The sequence below is a fragment of the Procambarus clarkii genome, unplaced genomic scaffold, assembly GCF_040958095.1.
Source record: "Procambarus clarkii isolate CNS0578487 unplaced genomic scaffold, FALCON_Pclarkii_2.0 HiC_scaffold_1574, whole genome shotgun sequence".
Lineage (NCBI taxonomy): Eukaryota > Metazoa > Arthropoda > Malacostraca > Decapoda > Cambaridae > Procambarus > Procambarus clarkii.
In genome coordinates, this window is record NW_027190602.1 from 1 (window position 1) to 20080 (window position 20080).

General features: G+C 45.1%; 1 protein-coding gene, 5 non-coding genes and 1 pseudogene across 6 annotated transcripts; all 7 read right to left on the reverse strand.

Annotated features, from left to right (window-relative positions):
- Positions 1-466: 466 nt before the first annotated feature.
- Positions 467-658, reverse strand: LOC138362284 (U2 spliceosomal RNA). The gene has a single exon (XR_011227538.1). It is a non-coding gene; the product is annotated as a U2 spliceosomal RNA (small nuclear RNA).
- A 2714-nt stretch (positions 659-3372) lies between these two features.
- On the reverse strand, positions 3373-3565 carry LOC138362281 (U2 spliceosomal RNA). The gene has a single exon (XR_011227535.1). It is a non-coding gene; the product is annotated as a U2 spliceosomal RNA (small nuclear RNA).
- A 2709-nt stretch (positions 3566-6274) lies between these two features.
- Positions 6275-6466, reverse strand: LOC138362282 (U2 spliceosomal RNA). The gene has a single exon (XR_011227536.1). It is a non-coding gene; the product is annotated as a U2 spliceosomal RNA (small nuclear RNA).
- Positions 6467-9179: 2713 nt separating this feature from the next.
- Positions 9180-9372, reverse strand: LOC138362287 (U2 spliceosomal RNA). The gene has a single exon (XR_011227540.1). It is a non-coding gene; the product is annotated as a U2 spliceosomal RNA (small nuclear RNA).
- A 2713-nt stretch (positions 9373-12085) lies between these two features.
- LOC138362288 (U2 spliceosomal RNA) lies at positions 12086-12278 on the reverse strand. The gene has a single exon (XR_011227541.1). It is a non-coding gene; the product is annotated as a U2 spliceosomal RNA (small nuclear RNA).
- A 2717-nt stretch (positions 12279-14995) lies between these two features.
- Positions 14996-15171, reverse strand: LOC138362286 (U2 spliceosomal RNA; annotated as a pseudogene).
- A 166-nt stretch (positions 15172-15337) lies between these two features.
- Positions 15338-19759, reverse strand: LOC138362280 (uncharacterized). The gene has a single exon (XM_069321037.1). It carries the CDS (start codon positions 19757-19759, stop codon positions 15338-15340), a length of 4422 nt encoding a protein of 1473 aa, XP_069177138.1.
- Between the last annotated feature and the right edge of the window lie 321 nt (positions 19760-20080).

Below are 20080 nucleotides of genomic sequence, written 5' to 3' on the forward strand. Positions count from 1 at the left end.
TACTGGCAACCCCCCATTCATAAAATCAACTTCTTTCCTTCCACACCAACCATCGTATTTCTTTGCTCGCACATAATCTTTAATCTAAAGTTATTAAATGATATTACTCACCTCACTCTCCTTCTTTCTCCTTCTTTCTCCTTCCTTCCTTCCTTCCTTCCTTCCTTCCTTCCTTCCTTCCTTCCTTCCTTCCTTCCTTCCTTCCTTCCTTCCTTCCTTCCTTCCTTCCTTCCTTCCTTCCCTCTAACTCGTTGCAGTTGTTCAGCTTCGACCCATCAAACCCGGACTCGACTGACGACTCACTTCTGCTGCTCGTTCCAAGGCTTTTTCCTCATACGATGTTGGCTGGTGTGAAGTAATTACTGCAATTCAAATTAACACGATTCATTAATGTACATAACCAATTAACATAATCGTCTCCTACTTGATTTTGACTAGTTGATAGGGTTGTTTTTGGTCTCCCCGAAGGGAGTGGACCGATCCCAGAGGTACTGCAATACCGGGCCGATCCGCGGCAAAGGTGGAGCAAGCTCCTAGCACTTCGCCATGTTGCAAAAATCAGTTTTAATATCGAGGATCCCACATGGGGATCGTATCAGATATTAAGCTGATAAGAACAGATACTACACTTTGATCTAAGCCAAGGCCGAGAAGCGATAGGATGTCATGGTTGCTCTGCAACACCAGGCAACAATTGCGGCTAGAAACCACGTAGCGAGTTTCAATTGCAAAAGGGCATGTGATTATCGTTGAGTAATATTCGAATTCAAGCATACATATAAACGCCATGCAGTAAAGGCTTTAACCTATTTCTTACCTGATCAATGAATTTATATATATATGCAAATTCATGATATTACATGGTTTCATTCATGAGTAGTGAATATGTAACTGGCGGCAAAGTGGTAAACAGACTCGCGTGGCGTTTCACGAATTCGCTCCTGGCCAGGGAGTATAGCGCTTAACTCTAATATATAAACCTCATTTGTCATGTGTCTTAAGGTAGCTACAGCTTTTGAAAAGTACAATAACGAATTAAAAGTGCAAGGGGCCTGTTACGCCAACGCTCGTCAAAAAATATAAATAGGAGACGTTCTCTCTCTGATACCATAACAGAAAACGAACAGCACTATTACGCGCCAACTATTCCATTTTTGTATATATATCACGACTTTTTCACATCTAACACTTTGCTTGATACATCGTTTTCACAAACCGGAGACGAGGCGAAGCGAGGCAGGGCTGGGTGGCGAGAGGCTTAGAGGCTAGAGGCTAGAGGCGAGAGGCGAGAGGCGAGAGGCGAGAGGCGAGAGGCGAGAGACGAGAGGACGAGAGACGAGAGACGAGAGACGAGAGGACGAGAGACGAGAGACGAGAGACGAGAGACGAGAGACGAGAGACGAGAGACGAGAGACGAGAGACGAGAGGACGAGAGGACGAGGAGACGAGAGACGAGAGACGAGAGACTAGAGGACTAGAGACTAGAGACTAGAGACTAGAGACTAGAGACGAGAGACGAGAGACGAGAGACGAGAGACGAGAGGACGTGACGTGATGCCATTGCCATGCCATGCCATGCCATGCCATGCCATTCAATGCCTTGTGATTCAATACCATGCAGTTCAATGCGATGCGATGCAATGGACAATGCGATTCGATGCCATGCGAGGCGAGGCGAGGCGATGCTATCAATCTAACATAACGCGATTCCCTGGAAAACGACTCTGTTGTTGAATGAACAACAAAGCTTAAGATATAAGAAGATGTAAGTAATTCGAGAAGTCTGAGTACTGTATGGTACTATAGCAAATTCATTGCTTAATATATGTGAATGTGTAAGGAATCCATCCATCGCTTTTTACGAGTATACAAATACTCGGTCATTGTTTGGTGTTTAGGGAGGTAAATGAAGTATTGCAAAGCTAATTACGAAACTAGCTTTCACAATGACATTTGGTTGGTTGGTCGCTCTTGCAAATTATAGTAGATTCTATATCAATTTTATTCGTTATTTTACGTGAATGAATGTGTGCCTGCATACATTGCCTAAATAAAGAATGTAAATATACTTCGGTGGTGTTTAGAGGGGTGAATGAAGCATTTGAAATCTAAATAGGAAACTAGCATTCAATGGAGAGGGGTGAGAGTGCAGGTGCGCTTGAACTTGGGTGGGTTCTGGGTTTCAATTGACGTATATATTACAGGTGAATGTGTGCATCGAATGCTCGATTGAAGTATATAAATACACATGTTAGTGTGTATTGAGGTAAATGATTGGATTGTAAAGCTAATCAAGACACTGGAATTCACTTTGAGGCTAGTGGCTGGCCGGCTGGCAGGCAAGCGTGGATAGTGGCAAACGATCGTGAAGTTGCCGTGTAAAACCACACCAAAGCAAACACCTCCCTCCATCTCAAGTCGAATTTCGTCTTTATTACGCATTGGTACATTCCAGCAATGGTAAATTAAATAGATAAACGTCTAATCTTGATGTATGTATGAATTATAATTTCGCCGTCAGAGCCGACTAAGGAATTCCGAGTGATATACACACACACTCCTCCCTCCCTCACTCACAAGGGAGAGTGAGTAAGTAATTCGTAAAAAAAGAGAATAGCATGCCAACAATGGGTAACTATTATAGTTAGGTTCTCGATCATAGTAAACCCGTTGATTTAGAGTTTATTTGCACAATGACCACATCATATTAGATGCCATTTAAATACCAAATCCAGTTCTCCAGTAAATGCAGACACAAGTCTAACACTATTCAACCCATCTCTACCAGCCTTTTCATAACAAACCACTAAGCTACCTAAACCAGTTTCCACACTTATATAAATAGAGAAAAACTTCACCCTATATAACCTATCTCAGAAAACAAACAAAATCAATTAAATTGCACTAACTGGCAACCCCCCATTCATAAAATCAACTTCTTTCCTTCCACCACCAACCATCGTATTTCTTTGCTCGCACATAATCTTTAATCTAAAGTTATTAAATGATATTACTCACCTCACTCTCCTTCTTTCTCCTTCTTTCTCCTTCCTTCCTTCCTTCCTTCCTTCCTTCCTTCCTTCCTTCCTTCCTTCCTTCCTTCCTTCCTTCCTTCCTTCCTTCCTTCCTTCCTTCCTTCCTTCCTTCCCTCTAACTCGTTGCAGTTGTTCAGCTTCGACCCATCAAACCCGGACTCGACTGACGACTCACTTCTGCTGCTCGTTCCAAGGCTTTTTCCTCATACGATGTGGCTGGTGTGAAGTAATTACTGCAATTCAAATTAACACGATTCATTAATGTACATAACCAATTAACATAATCGTCTCCTACTTGATTTTGACTAGTTGATAGGGTTGTTTTTGGTCTCCCCGAAGGGAGTGGACCGATCCCAGAGGTACTGCAATACCGGGCCGATCCGCGGCAAAGGTGGAGCAAGCTCCTAGCACTTCGCCATGTTGCAAAAATCAGTTTAATATCGAGGATCCCACATGGGGATCGTATCAGATATTAAGCTGATAAGAACAGATACTACACTTTGATCTTAGCCAAAAGGCCGAGAAGCGATAGGATGCATGGTTGCTCTGCAACACCAGGCAACAATTGCGGCTAGAAACCACGTAGCGAGTTTCAATTGCAAAAGGGCATGTGATTATCGTTGAGTAATATTCGAATTCAAGCATACATATAAACGCCATGCAGTAAAGGCTTTAACCATTTCTTACCTGATCAATGAATTTATATATATATGCAAATTCATGATATTACATGGTTTCATTCATGAGTAGTGAATATGTAACTGGCGGCAAAGTGGTAAACAGACTCGCGTGGCGTTTCACGAATTCGCTCCTGGCCAGGGAGTATAGCGCTTAACTCTAATACATAAACCTCCATTTGTCATGTGTCTTAAGGTAGCTACAGCTTTTGAAAAGTACAATAACGAATTAAAAGTGCAAGGGGCCTGTTACGCCAACGCTCGTCAAAAAATATAAATAGGAGACGTTCTCTCTCTGATACCATAACAGAAAACGAACAGCACTATTACGCGCCAACTATTCCATTTTTGTATATATATCACGACTTTTTCACATCTAACACTTTGCTTGATACATCGTTTTCACAAAACCGGAGACGAGGCGAAGCGAGGCAGGGCTGGGTGGCGAGAGGCTAGAGGCTAGAGGCTAGAGGCTAGAGGCTAGAGGCGAGAGGCGAGAGGCGAGAGGCGAGAGGCGAGAGGCGAGAGGCGAGAGGCGAGAGACGAGAGACGAGAGACGAGAGACGAGAGACGAGAGACGAGAGACGAGAGACGAGAGACGAGAGACGAGAGACGAGAGACGAGAGACGAGAGACGAGAGACGAGAGACGAGAGACGAGAGACGAGAGACTAGAGACTAGAGACTAGAGACTAGAGACTAGAGACTAGAGACGAGAGACGAGAGACGAGAGACGAGAGACGAGAGACGTGACGTGATGCCATGCCATGCCATGCCATGCCATGCCATGCCATTCAATGCCTTGTGATTCAATACCATGCAGTTCAATGCGATGCGATGCAATGACATGCGATTCGATGCCATGCGAGGCGAGGCGAGGCGATGCATCATCTAACATAACGCGATTCCCTGGAAAACGACTCTGTTGTTGAATGAACAACAAAGCTAAGATATAAGAAGATGTAAGTAATTCGAGAAGTCTGAGTACTGTAGGTACTATAGCAAATTCATTGCTTAATATATGTGAATGTGTAAGGAATCCATCCATCGCTTTTACCGAGTATACAAATACTCGGTCATTGTTGGTGTTTAGGGAGGTAAATGAAGTATTGCAAAGCTAATTACGAAACTAGCTTTCACAATGACATTTGGTGGTGGTCGCTTTGCAAATTATAGTAGATTCTATATCAATTTTATTCGTTATTTTACGTGAATGAATGTGTGCCCTGCATACATTGCCTAAATAAAGAATGTAAATATACGTCGGTGGTGTTTAGAGGGGTGAATGAAGCATTTGAAATCTAAATAGGAAACTAGCATTCAAATGGAGAGGGGTGAGAGTGCAGGTGCGCTTGAACTTGGGTGGGTTCTGGGTTTCATTGACGTATATATTACAGGTGAATGTGTGCATCGAATGCTCGATTGAAGTATATAAATACACATTGTTAGTGTGTATTGAGGTAAATGATGGATTGTAAAGCTAATCAAGACACTGGAATTCACTTTGAGGCTAGTGGCTGGCCGGCTGGCAGGCAAGCGTGGAAGTGGCAAACGATCGTTGAGTTGCCGTGTAAAACCACACCAAAGCAACACCTCCCTCCATCTCAAGTCGAATTTCGTCTTTATTACGCATTGGTACATTCCAGCAATGGTAAATTAAATAGATAAACGTCTAATCTTGATGTATGTATGAATATAATTTCGCCGTCAGAGCCGACTAAGGAATTCCGAGTGATATACACACACACTCCTCCCTCCCTCACTCACAAGGGAGAGTGAGTAAGTAATTTCGTAAAAAAAGAGAATAGCATGCCAACAATGGGTAACTATTATAGTTAGGTTCTCGATCATAGTAAACCCGTTGATTTAGAGTTTATTTGCACAATGACCACATCATATTAGATGCCATTTAAATACCAAATCCAGTTCTCCAGTAAATGCAGACACAAGTCTAACACTATTCAACCCATCTCTACCAGCCTTTTCATAACAAACCACTAAGCTACCTAAACCAGTTTCCACACTTATATAAATAGAGAAAAACTTCACCCTATATAACCTATCTCAGAAAACAAACAAAATCAATTAAAATTGCACTAACTGGCAACCCCCCATTCATAAAATCAACTTCTTTCCTTCCACACCAACCATCGTATTTCTTTGCTCGCACATAATCTTTAATCTAAAGTTATTAAATGATATTACTCACCTCACTCTCCTTCTTTCTCCTTCTTTCTCCTTCCTTCCTTCCTTCCTTCCTTCCTTCCTTCCTTCCTTCCTTCCTTCCTTCCTTCCTCCTTCCTTCCTTCCTTCCTTCCTTCCTTCCTTCCTTCCTTCCCTCTAACTCGTTGCAGTTGTTCAGCTTCGACCCATCAAACCCGGACTCGACTGACGACTCACTTCTGCTGCTCGTTCCAAGGCTTTTTCCTCATACGATGTTGGCTGGTGTGAAGTAATTACTGCAATTCAAATTAACACGATTCATTAATGTACATAACCAATTAACATAATCGTCTCCTACTTGATTTTGACTAGTTGATAGGGTTGTTTTTTGGTCTCCCCGAAGGGAGTGGACCGATCCCAGAGGTACTGCAATACCGGGCCGATCCGCGGCAAAGGTGGAGCAAGCTCCTAGCACTTCGCCATGTTGCAAAAATCAGTTTAATATCGAGGATCCCACATGGGGATCGTATCAGATATTAAGCTGATAAGAACAGATACTACACTTTGATCTTAGCCAAAGGCCGAGAAGCGATAGGATGCATGGTTGCTCTGCAACACCAGGCAACAATTGCGGCTAGAAACCACGTAGCGAGTTTCAATTGCAAAAGGGCATGTGATTATCGTTGGAGTAATATTCGAATTCAAGCATACATATAAACGCCATGCAGTAAAGGCTTTAACCATTTCTTACCTGATCAATGAATTTATATATATATGCAAATTCATGATATTACATGGTTTCATTCATGAGTAGTGAATATGTAACTGGCGGCAAAGTGGTAAACAGACTCGCGTGGCGTTTCACGAATTCGCTCCTGGCCAGGGAGTATAGCGCTTAACTCTAATACATAAACCTCCATTTGTCATGTGTCTTAAGGTAGCTACAGCTTTTGAAAAGTACAATAACGAATTAAAAGTGCAAGGGGCCTGTTACGCCAACGCTCGTCAAAAAATATAAATAGGAGACGTTCTCTCTCTGATACCATAACAGAAAACGAACAGCACTATTACGCGCCAACTATTCCATTTTTGTATATATATCACGACTTTTTCACATCTAACACTTTGCTTGATACATCGTTTTCACAAACCGGAGACGAGGCGAAGCGAGGCAGGGCTGGGTGGCGAGAGGCTAGAGGCTAGAGGCTAGAGGCTAGAGGCTAGAGGCGAGAGGCGAGAGGCGAGAGGCGAGAGGCGAGAGGCGAGAGGCGAGAGGCGAGAGACGAGAGACGAGAGACGAGAGACGAGAGACGAGAGACGAGAGACGAGAGACGAGAGACGAGAGACGAGAGACGAGAGACGAGAGACGAGAGACGAGAGACGAGAGACGAGAGACGAGAGACGAGAGACTAGAGACTAGAGACTAGAGACTAGAGACTAGAGACTAGAGACGAGAGACGAGAGACGAGAGACGAGAGACGAGAGACGTGACGTGATGCCATGCCATGCCATGCCATGCCATGCCATGCCATTCAATGCCTTGTGATTCAATACCATGCAGTTCAATGCGATGCGATGCAATGACATGCGATTCGATGCCATGCGAGGCGAGGCGAGGCGATGCATCATCTAACATAACGCGATTCCCTGGAAAACGACTCTGTTGTTGAATGAACAACAAAGCTAAGATATAAGAAGATGTAAGTAATTCGAGAAGTCTGAGTACTGTAGGTACTATAGCAAATTCATTGCTTAATATATGTGAATGTGTAAGGAATCCATCCATCGCTTTTACCGAGTATACAAATACTCGGTCATTGTTGGTGTTTAGGGAGGTAAATGAAGTATTGCAAAGCTAATTACGAAACTAGCTTTCACAATGACATTTGGTGGTTGGTCGCTTTGCAAATTATAGTAGATTCTATATCAATTTTATTCGTTATTTTACGTGAATGAATGTGTGCCTGCATACATTGCCTAAATAAAGAATGTAAATATACGTCGGTGGTGTTTAGAGGGGTGAATGAAGCATTTGAAATCTAAATAGGAAACTAGCATTCAAATGGAGAGGGGTGAGAGTGCAGGTGCGCTTGAACTTGGGTGGGTTCTGGGTTTCATTGACGTATATATTACAGGTGAATGTGTGCATCGAATGCTCGATTGAAGTATATAAATACACATTGTTAGTGTGTATTGAGGTAAATGATGGATTGTAAAGCTAATCAAGACACTGGAATTCACTTTGAGGCTAGTGGCTGGCCGGCTGGCAGGCAAGCGTGGAAGTGGCAAACGATCGTTGAGTTGCCGTGTAAAACCACACCAAAGCAACACCTCCCTCCATCTCAAGTCGAATTTCGTCTTTATTACGCATTGGTACATTCCAGCAATGGTAAATTAAATAGATAAACGTCTAATCTTGATGTATGTATGAATATAATTTCGCCGTCAGAGCCGACTAAGGAATTCCGAGTGATATACACACACACTCCTCCCTCCCTCACTCACAAGGGAGAGTGAGTAAGTAATTTCGTAAAAAAAGAGAATAGCATGCCAACAATGGGTAACTATTATAGTTAGGTTCTCGATCATAGTAAACCCGTTGATTTAGAGTTTATTTGCACAATGACCACATCATATTAGATGCCATTTAAATACCAAATCCAGTTCTCCAGTAAATGCAGACACAAGTCTAACACTATTCAACCCATCTCTACCAGCCTTTTCATAACAAACCACTAAGCTACCTAAACCAGTTTCCACACTTATATAAATAGAGAAAAACTTCACCCTATATAACCTATCTCAGAAAACAAACAAAATCAATTAAAATTGCACTAACTGGCAACCCCCCATTCATAAAATCAACTTCTTTCCTTCCACACCAACCATCGTATTTCTTTGCTCGCACATAATCTTTAATCTAAAGTTATTAAATGATATTACTCACCTCACTCTCCTTCTTTCTCCTTCTTTCTCCTTCCTTCCTTCCTTCCTTCCTTCCTTCCTTCCTTCCTTCCTTCCTTCCTTCCTTCCTTCCTTCCTTCCTTCCTTCCTTCCTTCCTTCCTTCCTTCCTTCCTTCCCTCTAACTCGTTGCAGTTGTTCAGCTTCGACCCATCAAACCCGGACTCGACTGACGACTCACTTCTGCTGCTCGTTCCAAGGCTTTTTCCTCATACGATGTTGGCTGGTGTGAAGTAATTACTGCAATTCAAATTAACACGATTCATTAATGTACATAACCAATTAACATAATCGTCTCCTACTTGATTTTGACTAGTTGATAGGGTTGTTTTTGGTCTCCCCGAAGGGAGTGGACCGATCCCAGAGGTACTGCAATACCGGGCCGATCCGCGGCAAAGGTGGAGCAAGCTCCTAGCACTTCGCCATGTTGCAAAAATCAGTTTAATATCGAGGATCCCACATGGGGATCGTATCAGATATTAAGCTGATAAGAACAGATACTACACTTTGATCTTAGCCAAAAGGCCGAGAAGCGATAGGATGCATGGTTGCTCTGCAACACCAGGCAACAATTGCGGCTAGAAACCACGTAGCGAGTTTCAATTGCAAAAGGGCATGTGATTATCGTTGAGTAATATTCGAATTCAAGCATACATATAAACGCCATGCAGTAAAGGCTTTAACCATTTCTTACCTGATCAATGAATTTATATATATATGCAAATTCATGATATTACATGGTTTCATTCATGAGTAGTGAATATGTAACTGGCGGCAAAGTGGTAAACAGACTCGCGTGGCGTTTCACGAATTCGCTCCTGGCCAGGGAGTATAGCGCTTAACTCTAATACATAAACCTCCATTTGTCATGTGTCTTAAGGTAGCTACAGCTTTTGAAAAGTACAATAACGAATTAAAAGTGCAAGGGGCCTGTTACGCCAACGCTCGTCAAAAAATATAAATAGGAGACGTTCTCTCTCTGATACCATAACAGAAAACGAACAGCACTATTACGCGCCAACTATTCCATTTTTGTATATATATCACGACTTTTTCACATCTAACACTTTGCTTGATACATCGTTTTCACAAACCGGAGACGAGGCGAAGCGAGGCAGGGCTGGGTGGCGAGAGGCTAGAGGCTAGAGGCTAGAGGCTAGAGGCTAGAGGCGAGAGGCGAGAGGCGAGAGGCGAGAGGCGAGAGGCGAGAGGCGAGAGGCGAGAGACGAGAGACGAGAGACGAGAGACGAGAGACGAGAGACGAGAGACGAGAGACGAGAGACGAGAGACGAGAGACGAGAGACGAGAGACGAGAGACGAGAGACGAGAGACGAGAGACGAGAGACGAGAGACTAGAGACTAGAGACTAGAGACTAGAGACTAGAGACTAGAGACGAGAGACGAGAGACGAGAGACGAGAGACGAGAGACGTGACGTGATGCCATGCCATGCCATGCCATGCCATGCCATGCCATTCAATGCCTTGTGATTCAATACCATGCAGTTTCAATGCGATGCGATGCAATGACATGCGATTCGATGCCATGCGAGGCGAGGCGAGGCGATGCATCATCTAACATAACGCGATTCCCTGGAAAACGACTCTGTTGTTGAATGAACAACAAAGCTAAGATATAAGAAGATGTAAGTAATTCGAGAAGTCTGAGTACTGTAGGTACTATAGCAAATTCATTGCTTAATATATGTGAATGTGTAAGGAATCCATCCATCGCTTTTACCGAGTATACAAATACTCGGTCATTGTTGGTGTTTAGGGAGGTAAATGAAGTATTGCAAAGCTAATTACGAAACTAGCTTTCACAATGACATTTGGTGGTTGGTCGCTTTGCAAATTATAGTAGATTCTATATCAATTTTATTCGTTATTTTACGTGAATGAATGTGTGCCTGCATACATTGCCTAAATAAAGAATGTAAATATACGTCGGTGGTGTTTAGAGGGGTGAATGAAGCATTTGAAATCTAAATAGGAAACTAGCATTCAAATGGAGAGGGGTGAGAGTGCAGGTGCGCTTGAACTTGGGTGGGTTCTGGGTTTCATTGACGTATATATTACAGGTGAATGTGTGCATCGAATGCTCGATTGAAGTATATAAATACACATTGTTAGTGTGTATTGAGGTAAATGATGGATTGTAAAGCTAATCAAGACACTGGAATTCACTTTGAGGCTAGTGGCTGGCCGGCTGGCAGGCAAGCGTGGAAGTGGCAAACGATCGTTGAGTTGCCGTGTAAAACCACACCAAAGCAACACCTCCCTCCATCTCAAGTCGAATTTCGTCTTTATTACGCATTGGTACATTCCAGCAATGGTAAATTAAATAGATAAACGTCTAATCTTGATGTATGTATGAATATAATTTCGCCGTCAGAGCCGACTAAGGAATTCCGAGTGATATACACACACACTCCTCCCTCCCTCACTCACAAGGGAGAGTGAGTAAGTAATTTCGTAAAAAAAGAGAATAGCATGCCAACAATGGGTAACTATTATAGTTAGGTTCTCGATCATAGTAAACCCGTTGATTTAGAGTTTATTTGCACAATGACCACATCATATTAGATGCCATTTAAATACCAAATCCAGTTCTCCAGTAAATGCAGACACAAGTCTAACACTATTCAACCCATCTCTACCAGCCTTTTCATAACAAACCACTAAGCTACCTAAACCAGTTTCCACACTTATATAAATAGAGAAAAACTTCACCCTATATAACCTATCTCAGAAAACAAACAAAATCAATTAAAATTGCACTAACTGGCAACCCCCCATTCATAAAATCAACTTCTTTCCTTCCACACCAACCATCGTATTTCTTTGCTCGCACATAATCTTTAATCTAAAGTTATTAAATGATATTACTCACCTCACTCTCCTTCTTTCTCCTTCTTTCTCCTTCCTTCCTTCCTTCCTTCCTTCCTTCCTTCCTTCCTTCCTTCCTTCCTTCCTTCCTTCCTTCCTTCCTTCCTTCCTTCCTTCCTTCCTTCCTTCCTTCCTTCCCTCTAACTCGTTGCAGTTGTTCAGCTTCGACCCATCAAACCCGGACTCGACTGACGACTCACTTCTGCTGCTCGTTCCAAGGCTTTTTCCTCATACGATGTTGGCTGGTGTGAAGTAATTACTGCAATTCAAATTAACACGATTCATTAATGTACATAACCAATTAACATAATCGTCTCCTACTTGATTTTGACTAGTTGATAGGGTTGTTTTTGGTCTCCCCGAAGGGAGTGGACCGATCCCAGAGGTACTGCAATACCGGGCCGATCCGCGGCAAAGGTGGAGCAAGCTCCTAGCACTTCGCCATGTTGCAAAAATCAGTTTAATATCGAGGATCCCACATGGGGATCGTATCAGATATTAAGCTGATAAGAACAGATACTACACTTTGATCTTAGCCAAAAGGCCGAGAAGCGATAGGATGCATGGTTGCTCTGCAACACCAGGCAACAATTGCGGCTAGAAACCACGTAGCGAGTTTCAATTGCAAAAGGGCATGTGATTATCGTTGAGTAATATTCGAATTCAAGCATACATATAAACGCCATGCAGTAAAGGCTTTAACCATTTCTTACCTGATCAATGAATTTATATATATATGCAAATTCATGATATTACATGGTTTCATTCATGAGTAGTGAATATGTAACTGGCGGCAAAGTGGTAAACAGACTCGCGTGGCGTTTCACGAATTCGCTCCTGGCCAGGGAGTATAGCGCTTAACTCTAATACATAAACCTCCATTTGTCATGTGTCTTAAGGTAGCTACAGCTTTTGAAAAGTACAATAACGAATTAAAAGTGCAAGGGGCCTGTTACGCCAACGCTCGTCAAAAAATATAAATAGGAGACGTTCTCTCTCTGATACCATAACAGAAAACGAACAGCACTATTACGCGCCAACTATTCCATTTTTGTATATATATCACGACTTTTTCACATCTAACACTTTGCTTGATACATCGTTTTCACAAACCGGAGACGAGGCGAAGCGAGGCAGGGCTGGGTGGCGAGAGGCTAGAGGCTAGAGGCTAGAGGCTAGAGGCTAGAGGCGAGAGGCGAGAGGCGAGAGGCGAGAGGCGAGAGGCGAGAGGCGAGAGGCGAGAGACGAGAGACGAGAGACGAGAGACGAGAGACGAGAGACGAGAGACGAGAGACGAGAGACGAGAGACGAGAGACGAGAGACGAGAGACGAGAGACGAGAGACGAGAGACGAGAGACGAGAGACGAGAGACTAGAGACTAGAGACTAGAGACTAGAGACTAGAGACTAGAGACGAGAGACGAGAGACGAGAGACGAGAGACGAGAGACGTGACGTGATGCCATGCCATGCCATGCCATGCCATGCCATGCCATTCAATGCCTTGTGATTCAATACCATGCAGTTCAATGCGATGCGATGCAATGACATGCGATTCGATGCCATGCGAGGCGAGGCGAGGCGATGCATCATCTAACATAACGCGATTCCCTGGAAAACGACTCTGTTGTTGAATGAACAACAAAGCTAAGATATAAGAAGATGTAAGTAATTCGAGAAGTCTGAGTACTGTAGGTACTATAGCAAATTCATTGCTTAATATATGTGAATGTGTAAGGAATCCATCCATCGCTTTTACCGAGTATACAAATACTCGGTCATTGTTGGTGTTTAGGGAGGTAAATGAAGTATTGCAAAGCTAATTACGAAACTAGCTTTCACAATGACATTTGGTGGTTGGTCGCTTTGCAAATTATAGTAGATTCTATATCAATTTTATTCGTTATTTTACGTGAATGAATGTGTGCCTGCATACATTGCCTAAATAAAGAATGTAAATATACGTCGGTGGTGTTTAGAGGGGTGAATGAAGCATTTGAAATCTAAATAGGAAACTAGCATTCAAATGGAGAGGGGTGAGAGTGCAGGTGCGCTTGAACTTGGGTGGGTTCTGGGTTTCATTGACGTATATATTACAGGTGAATGTGTGCATCGAATGCTCGATTGAAGTATATAAATACACATTGTTAGTGTGTATTGAGGTAAATGATGGATTGTAAAGCTAATCAAGACACTGGAATTCACTTTGAGGCTAGTGGCTGGCCGGCTGGCAGGCAAGCGTGGAAGTGGCAAACGATCGTTGAGTTGCCGTGTAAAACCACACCAAAGCAACACCTCCCTCCATCTCAAGTCGAATTTCGTCTTTATTACGCATTGGTACATTCCAGCAATGGTAAATTAAATAGATAAACGTCTAATCTTGATGTATGTATGAATATAATTTCGCCGTCAGAGCCGACTAAGGAATTCCGAGTGATATACACACACACTCCTCCCTCCCTCACTCACAAGGGAGAGTGAGTAAGTAATTTCGTAAAAAAAGAGAATAGCATGCCAACAATGGGTAACTATTATAGTTAGGTTCTCGATCATAGTAAACCCGTTGATTTAGAGTTTATTTGCACAATGACCACATCATATTAGATGCCATTTAAATACCAAATCCAGTTCTCCAGTAAATGCAGACACAAGTCCTAACACTATTCAACCCATCTCTACCAGCCTTTTCATAACAAACCACTAAGCTACCTAAACCAGTTTCCACACTTATATAAATAGAGAAAAACTTCACCCTATATAACCTATCTCAGAAAACAAACAAAATCAATTAAAATTGCACTAACTGGCAACCCCCCATTCATAAAATCAACTTCTTTCCTTCCACACCAACCATCGTATTTCTTTGCTCGCACATAATCTTTAATCTAAAGTTATTAAATGATATTACTCACCTCACTCTCCTTCTTTCTCCTTCTTTCTCCTTCCTTCCTTCCTTCCTTCCTTCCTTCCTTCCTTCCTTCCTTCCTTCCTTCCTTCCTTCCTTCCTTCCTTCCTTCCTTCCTTCCTTCCTTCCTTCCTTCCTTCCTTCCCTCTAACTCGTTGCAGTTGTTCAGCTTCGACCCATCAAACCCGGACTCGACTGACGACTCACTTCTGCTGCTCGTTCCAAGGCTTTTTCCTCATACGATGTTGGCTGGTGTGAAGTAATTACTGCAATTCAAATTAACACGATTCATTAATGTACATAACCAATTAACATAATCGTCTCCTACTTGATTTTGACTAGTTGATAGGGTTGTTTTTGGTCTCCCCGAAGGGAGTGGACCGATCCCAGAGGTACTGCAATACCGGGCCGATCCGCGGCAAAGGTGGAGCAAGCTCCTAGCACTTCGCCATGTTGCAAAAATCAGTTTAATATCGAGGATCCCACATGGGGATCGTATCAGATATTAAGCTGATAAGAACAGATTTTATTTTCAAAAAATGGTACAGAGTGTCTTTTTACAATGCTTTCATTTAGCCTAGCTTAACATTTTACAGCAAAAGCTAAGGTTTACAAAAGAGCTTTTATGCAAGTTACATAGTGTGAATTATTTTTGAGCCTAACATTTATACAATACAAAATTTTACATACAAGCTAATATATATTATACAAATCATTCATACTGTCGTGCTCCAGTGATGTGCTCGATGTACCGCATCCTCGACCATCTGATGGCGTCGCTCACACACAGCTTCCTGAAGGTCGCGAGGTACTTCTTCGAAGCCAATCTCTTCATCAGACGCTCGTTGTGGGGGTCGTACGATCCTAGGGGTCCCACGATGAAGGCGTGGACGGTCACTCTGTTGTACCGCGGCAGGGCCCTCATCTCGGCGGCGAGGTCGGCGTACTTCATCTCCTTTTCGGTCCGTGCTTCCGTGAAGGCGGCTTCCGTGTTCTCGAAGGGGCAGGTGACATCTATGATCAGCAGTTCGTTGTCCTTCTCAATGACGAGGTCGGGCTTCAGAACACTGTCTGCTCTTGGAACTCGCTGGTTTTCTGCTGTCACTTTCCAGTGGCGTCCCAAGGCGGCTGTCTTGATCCTGTCCACCAAGGCGTTGTGGCGTCTTCTGTAGGCGTCCGAGTATGTCATGCAGTGACACATGACATGTGGCAAAGTTTCATTTTGCCAGGCGCATCGTCGGCAGTTCTTGTTGGTGTTTGGTCGTCGGGTGGCTCCATTCAGGGGAAGCAAGTTCAACCTTGCTCGGTGAACGAAGCGCCAGTCAGCAAACGTTGTGTACTCCCCCTCTCTCATGAAGTGGGAGGAGGCTTTTTCTTGAGACACTACACACATCGCCTTTCCTTGGTCTCGCAGGGTGTGTAGGCGGGCGTCGCGAAGTTGTCTGTGATGATTTCTGATGGTTCTGGCTACAATTCTTCTTGCAGCAGCCTTCAAGGTCTTGTCACCACAGGTTATGGAGATGTTTTCTCCATCAGCTGTCCATGTCGTTTCCATTCTTCCAGAGGCATCTCTTGCCCGAGACCAGATGGTTTGGATAGTGCTGGATCTTCCAGGTAGTTCGGCCTTGGAGAGATAGGAGCAGACATGTTCAGGAGTTACTTCTTCTTCTTCTTCTTGTCTTCTTTTGGCCACTACGAGGCGGCAGTCTTCTCGTGCGATATCCCTTGTATCAACATCTGGCGAGTTTAGGAGTTTGAATGCAGTGTCGATTAGGAATAGGTCGGAGTCTTCTGCTGCTAGAGGGATCCCACAGGATCCTGCTCGTGTGCTGCCATACAGGTATCCGTTGGCTGCGCGGCTTGGTAGGTAGAGGGTCTTCTTGATGTGGGGTTTCAATGCGTCGTCCAGTTTGGTCCAAGTGGTCTTCTTAAACTGCCAAGTCCTCATGGCAAAGACTGTCGAGGAGAAAACAAATGTCTTCAGTGCGTCGAGTCTCTGCCATGGGGCCAACTTGCTCATGAGAACTTTCTTCCCAAGTTCAATGTACTCGTCGATTGAGGAGTCTCCAGACATCAGCTGGAAGCCGACAGGGCGTCCTAAGAACTTGGAGTGTTCTCCCCCAAGTCGATACTGGATGTTTCTTCCGGCGATCTGGAACTGGGTTTCTCTCAGACCCACTGGTGTCTGTCCTGACAAGTGCATGGAGTAGCACTTGTTCGGGTTGAGTGTGAGGTTTGCAGCTTGGCAGGCTCTTCCGACTGTGTTCAGTAGAGCTTGCAACCTCTCTTCTGTCCCGGCTAGCAAGGTGATGTCGTCAGCATATGCTAGGCAGGGGTGTTTCAGGTTAGGGTCAGCTTCGAGTCCTGTGTTGATTGCAGTCCTCAGGATAGCTTCTATGGCGATGTTGAAGAGGAGTCCACTAATTGGGCATCCTTGTCTGACTCCACAGTTGGCTGGGATCTCTGCTGTTTCGCCGCCGGTTGTCATAATCCTTGTGGTGTTTCCGTTGGTGATGCTGTTGACGACTGCTAAGAAGTCATCTCCAGCTCCCATCCTCTGGAGTGCTGCAGAGATGAGCTCAGTTGGGACTGAGCCGAAGGCGTTGGTGATGTCTAGGGAAGCGATGTATATGTCCTCATTGCCATGCCCTGTTCTTGCTGCGTCCAGGTAGTGTTGTAGGACGAAGTTATGTTCTAAAACTCCGTCAGTCGGCATGAATCCTTTCTGGGCAGGGCACAGCACTTTATTCTCCACGATCCAGTTTCGTAGTCTTGATGAGAGGCAGCCAGTATACAACTTGTATATGGTGCGGCAGAGTGCAATGGGTCTCCAGTTCGTGATGTCGTCTGGGTCGCCTGGCTTGGGGATGAGCACTGTCCGGGAAGACTTCCAGGCCTCTGGGATCCTCTGTTGACTCAAGCAGATGTTGAAGATTGCTGTGATGACACGGCATTCTGGGTCTGCTCGCTTCCAGTGGCTGTATGTAAGTCTGTCGTCTCCTGGAGCGGTGTTTTCTGTTCTGGAGAGTCTTGTTGCTACTTCACGTTCTCGAAACTCTCCTGTGTCCATTTCTGTGCGGTCTTCAGGTGGTTCAGGAATGGCAGTGATGATGTCAAAGTTTTGGAGGGGGTCTTGTGCACTAAGTGTGCGGGTAAAGTGCTCCTCGACTCGTTCCTTGGGAATGGCGCAGCGGGCACTTTCACCTGTCGTGATCAATCTGATTGCCCTCCTCCGATTTCTTCTGTAGAGTCGTTGTATGGCAGCACAGTCGTTGACGTCGATTGGGGTTGAAGTCGTCGAACTACCATCAGTTTGGATCTTGAAGTGCTCCTGCATTGTTGTTGTTATCTGCTGCAGAAGCTCGGTGAAGGCGTCCCAGTCTGGGTGGTGGAGGAGATTGTGCAGGGGCGTAGAGAATTCTTCTAATAACCAATGTTCCTCAGCTTCATCTGGAACATTCTCCTCTTGTTGTTGGGGTTGGTCTTGTTCTTCATCGCCGGCGTCGTCTCCACCATCATCATCATCTTGGGGTTGTGACTGGTCTTGGTTGTCAGTGTTGGAGGCTGGAGACAGCGGGGCGTCATCATCAGGCTCTGGAAGAGGGCTAAGAGGGGGGAGAGGGGGTAGGGGGGAAGGATGGGGGGGGATTTGTTGCTGAGGCAGGTGGTGTTGGGTTAGAGGGTTGTCAGGTGCAGGATGGGCTGGAGAGGAGACTGGTGTGGAGTAGGCAGACTGTGGGCTGGGCGGTGGATGAGGAGAGGGGGCAGGTGAGGACTGGGCAGACTGGGGGTTGGGTGAGGATCGAGGAGAGGAGGAGGAGGAGGAAGGTGAGGACTGGGCAGGCTGTGGGTTGGGTGGGGAGTTAGGTCTGGGTCGTCGGCGGGCCACTGCATCTTGTTGTCGGTGGGTTCTGCGATGGTTGTTGAGCCCTGTTTTGGTGGTGAAGCTTGAAGTACATGTGGGACACTGGAAATGGTGTCTAACTTCTTCTTCTGCTTGGGGTCTGCCTTCAAAGAATCGTCGTAATGCTTGGCATTTGTGTCTGGTTGGGCGGAGTCCTAAGGTTTCAGAGCAACCTGCACACTTCTGAATAGTCGAGGTTATTGGTAGGGTATGGATTTCTCGAAGGTGGCGGGTGAGTGACTGCTGCTTGCTTGTCCATACACATCCAGTATACTTCTTATGGCAAAACGTCTCAGGGCAGCTGAAGTAAGGGGGCAGGGGGAACCAAGTGATGAGCACTTCTCCATCTCGTTGGGGTTGTCGCACAAGGGTCTGTCCATCTGCATCTTCTTCATCTGCTACAGGGGCGAGTTGGTCGTTCCTTCCCTGGTTGATAAGTTCTCCAATTTGCTGGCTGAGGGTAGCTGGTTGGGGGTCTTGCTGGGGAGGAGGCGGGCCCAAGGACTGAAGCTCTTCTACACTTCCATCTTCTGCCCTGGGTGGCGTTGGCGGCTGGTTCTCTTCATCAGGCAGAAACGATGACTGTATCTCTACATCAGTTTCTTCACCAACTGGAGACAGCCTAAGTGGCTGAAGCTCTTCCTCAACTCGGGGCGGCGGCTGGAACTCTTCTTCTTCATCTGCAGGCAGTGTCGGTGGCTGGGACTCTTCTTCTTCATCTGCAGGCAGTGTCGGTGGCTGGAACTCCTCATTGACTGGAGGCGGGTCCTGGAGCTGGAGCCCAGGAACTTGGTCCCGGGGTGTAAGCTCTGGTGATTCGATGAGGGAGCGCTGTGTTCCATTGTAGAAGCCATCAGCATCATCTGGGAGGCTCCTGAAGCGGAATTGAGTTGGAGGCGGGTCCAGGAGCTGAGGCTGGAGTCTAGGGTCTCGAACTGGAGGGGTAGGCTCAGGCAGGTCGATGAGGGAGCGCTGCGTTCCATTGTAGAAGCCATCAGCATCGTCTGGGGGGATCCTGAAGCGGAATGGGGCTGGAGGTGGGTCCTGGAGCTGGAGTCCACGGTCTCGGACTCGAGGTGTAGGCTCAGGCAGGTCGATGGTGGAGCGCTGTGTTCCCTCAAAGAAGGCGTCAGCTTCATCTGTAATTTTCCTGAATTTGTAGTTCCTGAAGTTCATGAAGTCGTCTATCCTGAAGTCGTCATCGCTGCTGAAGTCGTCTTCTTCCAACATCTTTTTCTTTCTTCTAAGACATCTTCTTCTTCCAACATCTTCTTCTTTCTTCTAAGACATCTGCTTGCATCTCCTTCTTTCTTCTAAGACATCTGCTTGCTGCTTATATTGGGCGGCAGCTCATTTCAGCGAGCAATAAAGTCCAGTGTGTTAGGGCCGTTGCTGGATATAGGAGTGGCAGCATATAGGAGTGGCAACGGGATCCTCGCAGTAGGGGTCAATCTTACTCGGAAAAAGCATGGAAGTCCCACGTATCAGGGCCGGCCTCGCCGAGCCCCTCAACAGGAGAACATGGCCTGATGAGAGGGGGGGCAGGTCGGT

Bases quoted from the DNA above. Each gene is read 5' to 3' on its own strand.
- LOC138362280 (XM_069321037.1), bottom strand. From the start codon at position 19,759: ATGTTGGAAGAAGACGACTTCAGCAGCGATGACGACTTCAGGATAGAC.